Source organism: Leiobunum rupestre, chromosome 4, assembly GCF_980474605.1.
Source record: "Leiobunum rupestre chromosome 4, qqLeiRupe1.1.hap1, whole genome shotgun sequence".
In the NCBI taxonomy this organism is placed as follows: Eukaryota; Metazoa; Arthropoda; class Arachnida; order Opiliones; family Sclerosomatidae; genus Leiobunum; species Leiobunum rupestre.
In genome coordinates this window covers 63,072,878-63,084,105 of record NC_143387.1, presented here as the reverse complement: position 1 = coordinate 63,084,105, position 11,228 = coordinate 63,072,878, and the positions used below count along the sequence as shown (strand labels likewise).

Genomic DNA, 11,228 nt, shown 5'->3' with positions numbered 1-11,228 from the left:
AAATAGCTATAAACCGCCAGTAACGAAAAGCAAACGCACATTAAGCTCGCGTTCCGTAAACTCGCCACAATTTTCTCGAATAGAGTCATTCTTTATCAGAGTGTAACGTATCAAAATCTACCATCTCCACATATATATGTCTATTTAAGGATTAAATCTCATTCGGTATTGTTAAGCGTTATCAATTGTTTAATTGTAGGCCTTGTCGCTTAAAAATAAATAATGGGGGTGGATCCAGTTAGCTTAGAGCGCTGTACACTAGCTTTCCAGCAGTGTAAAAGTTTTAAACATCTCTTTGGTTGCATTTCGAAATCTAGAAAATTATTGTTTGAAATTTTGTTTACAGGATCCTAGGTCTGCATGTAGGCATCACGTGACACACGAGTAGATATATTTCAGAACTCTGCCACGAGAGGACGCTCGCAACGCGATGCCATTGGCGAACGAGGATTTTTAAACTAAACAATTTCAGCAACTTCTGTGAATGCGAAAATTGCCACTTCAACAACAGATTTGGACCCTTTGTCTGACTTTGGGAACATTGAGAACTTGAAAAAGCAAAAGACAATTTAATACCAAAAAGGCTTAAGTAATTGGTTTACGTTACTGAAAAAGATTTCATTGAAATGGTAAGTGAAATAATGTGAAATAACATAATTTGAAACTAGAAAAAGAGTGAAATAAACAAAACTAATTACCCAGGGCAGTGTTATCAGATTTCCGGGCCCTTGGCATAGTCTTCAAACAGGGCCCTATAGTTTCCTTTTCTGAGTATAGGTATAAATTATAGTAGTAACACGTCAACTTTAATATAAATTTTGTTAAAATACTATCAACAATTTTAATCTGTAACTACATGATATCTAAAAATAATTTATTTTTTTTTAGCTTTAAAATTACTTTTTTTCATTCTAAATTTTGTTTCAACAAATTGATCAATTATATTATCATAATTTAAAGAAATTGTCGAACAATTCCTTTTCTGATTTTTGGCTGCTGGACGGACAATTAGTGTTGGGAAATTAGGCGGATTTGCCTCTCATTAAAGGGTATATAACCTGAGCGAATAGACGCTTCAATAAAACATCTTCAAGGAAATTGCCAAGAAGTCATATTTCCGAGAGCCAGGACTATTCATACCGCTAACGATTTGAGATATTTTTGTGCCTTTAGTATATTAAACCTTCCATCTGAAAAAATGGTATATGATTTGAGTCAATAATTTGAGATATTTTGGCCACAAAGTAATACAGGGTGTTTCAAAGTGCTATGCAAAAATTTTAAGAATGTGAAGTATGCCTGTTTTTTCCCATTTTCCTACTATGAATTAAATATTAATATTGATACTAAGGCAGATGGCGTTATATTTCCTAAGCTCGAAGCCTATTCCTTTAAAGAAAGGTACATGAAATCGCAATACGCGTTTGGACATCATTACAGCAGATAGTGACTAATTTTAAGGCTAGCGATTTCATATTGCAACTTGGTAATACTTTAACAAGAAGACAAACCCTAAAAAATATACGTAAAACAGAACCCATTTATTATTGTCCAGGCATTAACTTCGTCTTCGTGTAGCGATTAGGTTTAAAACAAGTCGGCCCAGGCAGTAATATTAGTTCCACATCAGTGTATTCGAGTGGGCAAACCCATACACCCTTAGTAGACACAGATAGGCAAACTAATACAAAAACTGTTAAAGCTACGTGATTTCTTAACGTTTGATATATAAATTGCCATCCTAAGTTAAAGAGTGGGTGCCGCCCACCCTCAGGATACCTGGGTGGGCAAACCAATACAAAAGCTGTTGAGGCCATGTGATTTCGTATCTTTTGATATATAATTTACCATCCTATGTTAAAGAGTGGCCACCGCCCACCCTCAGGATACCCGGGTGGGCAAACCAATACAAAAGCTGTTGAGGCCATATGATTTTATATTATCTCTGTGATTAAATTAGTATTTTCTTAGAGCAGATATTTAATATGGATTATTAACAACTGCATAAATCATAAATCAAATCAAAATCAAATCAAATATATTTTATATTATTCTAAGAATGTATTTATGTACTAAGAATATTGCAAGATGAAGATTCTGTCCCCATGGTCGCATACTTTTCAGCTTAAGGGCCTGTTGCCAAAGTGCTAGCCCATTGAATTTAACATGTTTGATTCTAGCAAAGCAAACTTTTGCAACACGCCCTAAATTCGACTGCTTTGGATTTTTTGGTCTCACTCTTTCAAGTAGACGCGAGCGTAGACGATTCCAATCTTTTACTTTTATGGTTCTATGAGACCAAATTGTTTTTTTCGATCACTCTCCCTTTAACGGGGCTGGTCGGAGTGGGCGGAAATTAACGGCATTGCGTGCGCGTCAAAGAGCTCTATCGAATGAGACCAACTTGTTTTTTTTTCGGTCGATAAGAAAGTGCCACCCTTATTTATTACTTCTGACCATACACCGTTTCGATAAGAAAGTGCCACACTTATTTATTACTTCTGACCACACACGGTTTCGATAAGAAAGTGCCACACTTATTTATTACTTCTGACCACACACGGTTTCGATAAGAAAGTGCCACACTTATTTTTTACTTCTGACCATACACGGTTTCGATAAGAAAGTGCCACACTTATTTATTACTTCTGATCATACACGGTTTCGATAAGAAAGTGCCACACTTATTTATTACTTCTGACCATACATGGTTTCGATAAGAAAGTGCCACACTTATTTTTTACTTTTGACCATACCCGGTTACGATAAGAAAGTGCCACACTTATTTATTACTTCTGACCATACCCGGTTACGATAAGAAAGTGCCACACTTATTTTTTACTTCTGACCACACACGGTTTCGATAAGAAAGTGCCACACTTATTTTTTACTTCTGACCATACACGGTTTCGATAAGAAAGTGCCACACTTATTTATTACTTCTGACCATACACGGTTTCGATAAGAAAGTGCCACACTTATTTATTACTTCTGACCATACACGGTTTCGATAAGAAAGTGCCACACTTATTTTTTACTTCTGACCACACACGGTTTCGATAAGAAAGTGCCACACTTATTTTTTACTTCTGACCATACACGGTTTCGATAAGAAAGTGCCACACTTATTTATTACTTCTGACCATACACGGTTTCGATAAGAAAGTGCCACACTTATTTATTACTTCTGACCATACACGGTTTCGATAAGAAAGTGCCACACTTATTTTTTACTTCTGACCACACACGGTTTCGCTAAGAAAGTGCCACACTTATTTTTTACTTCTGACCATACACGGTTTCGATAAGAAAGTGCCACACTTATTTATTACTTCTGACCATACACGGTTTCGATAAGAAAGTGCCACACTTATTTATTACTTCTGACCATACACGGTTTCGATAAGAAAGTACCACACTTATTTTTTACTTCTGACCACACACGGTTTCGATAAGAAAGTGCCACACTTATTTTTTACTTCTGACCATACATGGTTTCGATAAGAAAGTGCCACACTTATTTTTTACTTTTGACCATACCCGGTTACGATAAGAAAGTGCCACACTTATTTTTTACTTTTGACCATACCCGGTTACGATAAGAAAGTGCCACCACTTATTTATTACTTCTGACCATACACGGTTTCGATAAGAAAGTGTTACGCTTATTTATTACTTCTGACCACACACGGTTTCGATAAGAAAGTGCCACACTTATTTATTACTTCTGACCACACACGGTTTTGATAAGAAAGTCCCACACTTATTTATTACTTCTGACCATACACGATTTCGATAAGGGGGTCGAAATTGTGCCCCCTGTTTATCTGACAGACCTGAAACTGGCCATCGGGAAAAGTTGTGTAGCCCCACACTGTAATTCAAACTTCCCTCCACGCCCATGTCCCCCTTCGTGAAATTCCACTTTGTTGGGGGCGGATGGAGGCGAAGTTTGAAGTTAACTTGACCCTAAAACACCGTAAATATACGTAAAATAACGCGGAAAAACGAACGGGAATTGCGATAACTTAACTTGACAAATCCCCCCGCGTTGCAAATAAACATTCGAAGTTCCGAAAAAATTTCTAAGTGAACGCCGTGGCTCGATTGGTAGAGCGTCGGTTTTACTAGGTAACGCGGCCAACGACCATTTACTTTCGAATCCCGGCGCCGACGGTATTAAAAAACGTATTAATATTAATTATTTTTCGTAGCTCCATCTACCGTGTCGTCGCTTTCCACACCAAACAAACAAACACACAACACTTAACGACATTCCAGTCCCCCTTCGATATATATATATATATCTCGATGTGGAACTAAAAATAAACCCGAACTAAAACTTACACGTTGAGATAAAGAGGCCAATTTCCCACATGCAAAACAATGTTTAGCAGACGAACGAAACTAGCCAATAAAAGATGAACAGGAATCGAGATTTACTATATAGAACCTCGTATAAATCCCCGTCAAGTGATAGACCACATAGATATTCTCTCTAACAGGACTGATTTCGGAATAGAGTCTCCCAAGTTTTTAACTATCAACAAATATCTGGTAACAAAGCTGCCATTTTTTAAACAATAGCACAATGTTTCCCAGGGAAATTAAAGGAATTTTTGGCTAGTACTGCTTAGCTCAAATATAGTTGAGGCCCGTATAGATTTTGAGGAAACCGAGGCCCTGTACTTCAGTACACTTACGAGGAGTGTACCCGAGGTGTAAATCCCCGATTTTGATGAAACTTGGGTAACATGAATTTTCAGTTTTTCACCAAGGGAAAGGTACGCTGGGCTTCCGTTTTGCTATGGCAACCAAAAACGTTTTTGACAACTTAAAATGAAAAAATCTATATTTAAAAAAGCATGGGTTTTTCTCGGTTTCACAGGGGGGGGGGGGCTACCCTGTTAAATTTTTTGAAAACTCAAAAAAAAATAAATAAAATAAATTTCAACTAAAATCCTAAATTTGACCAAATTTGGGTAAAATTGAGAAAATTTCATTGAATTTGATAAATAAAGGAATATTTGCAAATTTTAGCTAAATAGGGTATTGTCAAATAAATTTTTTGAAATCGACAAAAATTGGCTAAATTGACCAAAATTGGGTAAAATGACCTAAAATGTTCAAAATTGGATAAAATCGGGTTTAACCAACTAATATCGGCTACAATTGGGTAAAATGATAAATTTTTGGGTAAAAAAACTAAATATGGGTATAATGACCTAAAATATTTAAAATTGTATTAAACAACTAATATCGTCTAAAATTATAAAATTTTGGGGGTAATTTGAGAAAGTTCAGTAAAACAGTTAAAGATTAATAAAATTGAATAAAATTGTGTTAATCCAACTACTATCGGATAAAATTGGGTAAAACTATAAGATTTGGGTAAAATAATCAGAATTCACCCAAATGACAAAAATTGCGTAGAATTGTGTTAAAACTACTAATATCGGCTACATTTGGGTAAAATGATAAAATTTGGGTAAAACAGCCAAACACGTAGCTAAAAATAATTAAAATTCAATAAAATGAATCGCGTTGAGTTAATTGAAATGAACGAAATTGGATAAAAAGAGTAGTATTTACTTAAATTAAATAAGTTTCGACTAGCATCGTCTTAAATCAATTGAAATTGGCTAAAATAAATCTATCAAACTACCAAAAAGTGATGAAGGACCAAAAGTAGATAAACTGAAGAAAACCTACAAAATAAGGTTAAGTAGAAACTAAAAAGTTATCGATTTCGTTGTAATTTCGTAAACACTAATTAATAACGAAAACTACTATAACTTAAAGATTTCTTCGTTAAAAACTTCCCTTTCGTTCACATCCAAAATACCACGTCAAATTTTGGCTGTTTTACCCAAATTTTATCATTTTACCCAAATGTAGCCGATATTAGTAGTTTTAACACAACTTTACCCAATTTTTGTCATTTGCGCGAATTCTGATTATTTTACCCAAATTTTATCATTTTACCCAATTTTATCCGATAGTAGTTGGATTAACACAATTTTATTCAATTTTAATAATTTTTGGCTGTTTTACTCAATTTTCTCAAATTACCCCCAAAATTTTATAATTTCACCCCGTAACTTTTCCCTTTGGTGAAAATTCATGTTACCCCAAGGTCTACATACCCCCCGAGTTTCATCCAAATCTGTGATTTACACCTCGGGTACACTCCTCGTAAGTACAATGAGAAATCCGGCACTGAATGGTTGGACCTTTTACGTTTCTTCTTAATAATCCACACGACTTTTAACTGGGCACCGAAAACGCAGGCACAAAGAGCGGAACAGGTAAAATGTTGTACAGGTAGTACCTGGGCTGGTAATCCATTACGTAACCCACGAAGGAAGTGGACGCGGTTGCGCCCACTGACGTTGAGATGATAAAGAGAGCCCCCACAACATTGGATACACCGACGTACGTTTCCATCCAAGCGATACCGGATGAAGCCCTAGTGGCGCTTCCTAAACCGAACATGACCGTACCGATCCACATCACGCTGGGACTGGTATCGCCCCAAATGGCTAGAAACACTCCCGCCGAGCACATGACGGTTACGTTAAAGGCTAGGACGTAATTCAGTTTGACTTTGGGGAGGAACAGGCTCTGTTTGTACCGTAGAAAACTGAGGTATTCTTCAGATTCATCTTACTAGCGACGACGAAGCTAGTCAGGTACTGGCTCAAAGAGCTCTCGAAAAAGGTGTACGCGACCAAGAACGCCATTCCTAACCCGATGAGGATGCGCGGTAGCATCGAGCCCGGCACGTGATCCGTGTCCCTCTTCTTTCCAGCCCATTCGCATCAATTTAATTCGAGTGTTCCTATTTAGTTCAATAATAAAATCCCTAGAGACATGTTCTATTTCTCGCTCTAACTTAGTGAGATCAATTACGTCAAATGGAAAACGCTATTAAAAGGTTGAAACTATATTGTTTCATTTGGGATTTTGTTCAAAACATTAACAAGTTGTATCGAATTTTTTAAATTAAACTGCAAATAAATAATTATTAGAAACATAAATGGTGAGTCTTAAAATTTCAATTGAAATGTTCACTTTTATCCAAGTACTGTATGCTGCTGATGTAGACATCTCTACTTCTTTTCTGTTTAATCAAGGATACAACCTTTAATTGTCCGATGAAAGCGCTAGCCAAGAGGCCCACCAAGACGCAAATGATGTACGGGTAAGTGTGAGGATCAATATCCATGAAGTAACCCACGATAAAAGCCACCAAGAAAGAGGCTGAAGAAGTGGACACCAGAAAAAGGGCCGACACCAAGTTCGAGATGCCCACGTACGTTTCGGTCCAGGCGATTCCGGAAGGGTAGGTCGAAGCGGCACCCAAACCCAACAAGGCCGAACCGACCCACATAAGAGTCCGACTGCTATCACCCCAAATGGCCAATATAACCGCTGTAGTGGCCATGACCGTTACGTTGAAGAATAGCATGTGAAGCGGCTTAACCTTGGTGGCGCCGTAGATGGAACAGCCCCTGATGAAACAGTAAGTTCCCCAGAAAACGGAGGTCATGAATGACCCGTCACTCTTGGTCATCTGAAGTTTGCTCTTAATAACGAAAGTGGATAAAAATTGGGAGTACGCGTTTTCCAAACCGGCGTCCATGGCCAAAAACATCATCGCGAAACCGATTAGGCATCGAGGCAAGACTGTTCCCGATGTTTTGTTAGAGTCTCGTTGCTTCTCAGTGTTGCTTTTGACCTCGCTTCGATCAATGAAGAAGGACACGATGATCGAGATGGCAACTAACAATACCATGCATGATATGATCAGATACGAAATTTCCACGTGACCTTCGTCCTTAGACCCTTTTGGAGAGATTGTCGTCGTAACTTCCGGGAATATTGTCGTCGTGGTACCGTTGCTCGAATTGATCTGCTTCTCGTCCTCCGGTGACAAGAATGGTTCGGCAATCAAAGGTACTATCACGGCTCCCAAGCCGAAGGAAAAATGTAGCGCCTGCAGAAAAGGTCCGGGATTCGATGACCAAAGATCCAAGCAAAACACGTTGGATCCTGTAGTTATTATAGACACTTAACCGTTGCTTAATAACAATCGTCTCTGAGAAATTACCAGTATCAAAGGCCCCACTGACAATCCCGCATATGACCATCATCAAAATCAGAAGCCAAAGATCCGTTTGGAACGGTATGGCCAAGTTAGATAAACTCATACCCAACAGACTCAGAAAAAATAAAAACTGACGATTGTAGCGACCGAAAAGAATACCTCCTGTTATTGAAAATCCATTATCAAAACAATATCAGAAAGACCATTTCCAATCCGTTGTCGGTATCCCAACTAAAACCCGAAATACCTAAAACGGATCCGATGAAATAACCGGCGAACTTTGCGGCTAGGACATATCCCATTTGAGTGGAGTTACCGCGAACCTTCGTCTCGAGGTCGGGCAGAGTCGGTCCAGGAATGGACATGGTCAGCCCCTTGTAATTAAATAATATGAAAATAACGAAATGAAATCACTCTTAAACGATGTCTTACCAAACAGAAGAAACCGAGATACAAGTTAGCAGTTCGAAAAACTCTAATTCTATCACTTTTAATTCTCGTCCAGATTGACGTAGAAGACATTTTGAGACAAATACGAAAAAACGGATGGATGAAATTGAAACAGGTGTTTACCCGCTCTAGACCGATATAAAGATGGAAGAGAGAGAGAGAACGAGGTTGAAGAGAAAAGGCAAATAACAATCGGAGATCATCGAGAACTTCAGGGTCGTCGGATTGCGTTTAATTGTTTAGAGTAAGCTTTATTCGTGATAACGAGAGAAGATTTTCCTAGAGGAAATAACAATGAACGCGTATTATCAACAGTCGTATAGTAACCGTATACTATACAATGCAGATTTCACTTACATTGTTAGATAAGTATCGAATTCCAAAAAATAATTGAGAATCAAGATAAATAAATGGAATTTAATCATCATGATTAAGAAAGATACTAAATATTTAGACAATTTGAAGCCGCTACCATTTTTATACTTAGAAGTGGAAGCCGATCCCAACTCGAAATTAATATTTACGAAATGTAATATTAATGTAGACGCTACAATTAACAGTCGTTCAGTTATTGATTTCGTTACTAAGCAAAGTCTATGTAATTGAGGACCTGTTCGACCCTTATGAGTGAAATGACTTTTGTTTGAGCAAAGAAATAGCTGGCACACAGAGGGAAACAGAGACAAATGCTGTGCAGATAGGACCATTCTGTACCCTACGAAAGAAGTGGATGGGGTAGTGGACACGGACAATGGGATGACAAAGAGAACACCGAAAACATTGGATACACCAAAGTGCGTTTCCATCCAAGCGATACCGGAAGGACACAGTGGCACAAACCAACATACTAGTACTGGGTGACAGCGGCACTGATATCGCACCAAATGGCCAGAACCTATAACGGTTATGTTAAAAGCTAGGACGTAAATCAGTAGATGGAACAGCCCTCAAAGAATTTGTTTGTGTCGTAGAAAACTGAGGTGATAAAGAAAACGTCAGTCTTCTTCAAATTCCGCTTATTAAAAATGACGAAGTTAATCAAGAATTGAGTGAAAGAGCTCTTGAAGAAGCTGTAATAGAACAAGGACGGCATTCGTAATCCAATGAGAGTACGGGTCACATGGACATAGACCTCTTTTAGGTGCTGCTTTTGACCTCGGAACGGTCATAGGAGTTTGCGATAAACGATATGAAAATCAAACCGCACACTGTCATTCAAGCCACTTCCAGTGGCGTAGCTAGGGGGGCGGGGTTGGGGGAGGTCCGCCGCGGATGCCACCCGTTTGGGCGTGATTTGGGGGTGACACCCGACCGTGAAAAATAAAAACTTACACAAACTAGATAGTAAGTAGCACACCATGATATCCACCCCGGGTGTCATCCATGCTCACCACTGGCCACTTCAATGCGGCTTTCGCTGCCAGTCGTCTCTAGAAAAAATTTCGTAGCGGCGTTGGGTGAATTTTTGGTGACTGTCCTCAGTAGATAACAACAGTTTGGCTGGCAAGGGTCCGATCACCAACCCAACACCGCAGCCGAAATGACGAGGTTATAATAAAGGCGATGGGTTGCGTGTCCAAAGAAAAAGGAACAAAACATTCCCTCCTGAGAAATATCTTACCAGTTATTAAAAGCAGCCGAAGAAAAGAAACTGGGGTTGAATCGACCAATGACCAGTGTTGACCTACCTGAGGTATATTCACCGAAATCAAATGTGGAAATCAAAACATAGCCCCTCTCAAATTTAGACTGGAGGAAAAATTACGCAATTACCCCCCCCCCCTAAAAAATGCTTCTTTCAGCTCAGAATCAAATAATTTAATGAACCACATTCCGAAAAAATGAATAAAAACGGATATCCCATTTTAATTTAAACAAGAAAAACCAAACTAAATAGTTTTCAAAGTAGAAACTATCAGCTTATAGAGTAGTAGCACTCCGTAACTTTGATGCCGTCAGACGTTAATTTTTTTTTAATATTTTGGCTAGGCAGAATTTGGAAGCAAATGACAGGAAGATACAGACGTTCGCATTTCGCTTTTTCAGGAGTTGCTGAAACTGCCATCGTGATCTCTTTTCGGTTTCTTTCCCCAGAACGAAAATTTACCGCCATTATCAAAAACACCGATGACTGCGTACGGTTCAACAAAATATTACTCCAGAATAACATCCAGGCTCGTGTAACCACCCAGGAGGCGCCCTCTTGTTTGCTTGTTATATTAATTTTGGGTTTTTCATTCCATTTTATATTTTATGTTAAGTCCCAGAGTGTTTCCAGGTTTTGTGTAATACTCGTCTTGTTTTGAATCCGGAAAGCAAAGTCTTTGTGTATGTCCCCTCGAACATTCCGTCAACATGTGTTTAAAGCAAGTGTCGGCTCTAGGTGAAGTAGCTCTTTTTTCAATAGATGTCGATAGCGTCGAAATCAAAACAAGATGCTGAAGCTACATTTTGACTCAAAAGGCGGGACCTAAAAGTATGCTTCGCGTTGATTGGCTCATTTGTAAATTTGTCAATAACTTCAATTATAGTAATTGTTTACAATATATTTTATATGGGATATATAATTTAGGTTAAAGTTCACTAAGCAGAGTAAAAGTGGTCTAAATATAATACTCTATAATGGCTCTCTGACGACGTTATTGTTTCGCTATTTGGAATTTTAGCT

The 11,228-nt window shown here is 38.3% G+C and overlaps 1 protein-coding gene across 1 annotated transcript; it reads right to left on the bottom strand.

Moving 5' to 3' along the window:
* Positions 1-7,048: 7,048 nt before the first annotated feature.
* On the bottom strand, positions 7,049-8,680 carry LOC149948706 (sodium-dependent glucose transporter 1A-like). The gene is made up of 4 exons (XM_090173820.1): positions 8,543-8,680; positions 8,358-8,484; positions 8,114-8,272; positions 7,049-8,055 (listed from the first exon to the last, which is right to left on the bottom strand). Exons 1-4 carry the CDS (start codon positions 8,630-8,632, stop codon positions 7,058-7,060), a joined length of 1,374 nt encoding a protein of 457 aa, XP_090029946.1. The 5' UTR covers positions 8,633-8,680; the 3' UTR covers positions 7,049-7,057.
* Between the last annotated feature and the right edge of the window lie 2,548 nt (positions 8,681-11,228).

What these genes read in the sequence shown, in the direction of transcription:
- LOC149948706 (XM_090173820.1), bottom strand. Translation starts at nt 8,632, where the DNA reads ATGTCTTCTACGTCAATCTGGACGAGAATTAAAAGTGATAGAATTAGA. An exon ending in TTTCATCGGATCCGTTTTAG is followed by an intron (nt 8,273 to 8,357) that starts GTATTTCGGGTT and finishes TTTCAATAACAG; the next exon opens with GAGGTATTCTTTTCGGTCGC. An exon ending in CAGTGGGGCCTTTGATACTG is followed by an intron (nt 8,056 to 8,113) that starts GTAATTTCTCAG and finishes TAATAACTACAG; the next exon opens with GATCCAACGTGTTTTGCTTG.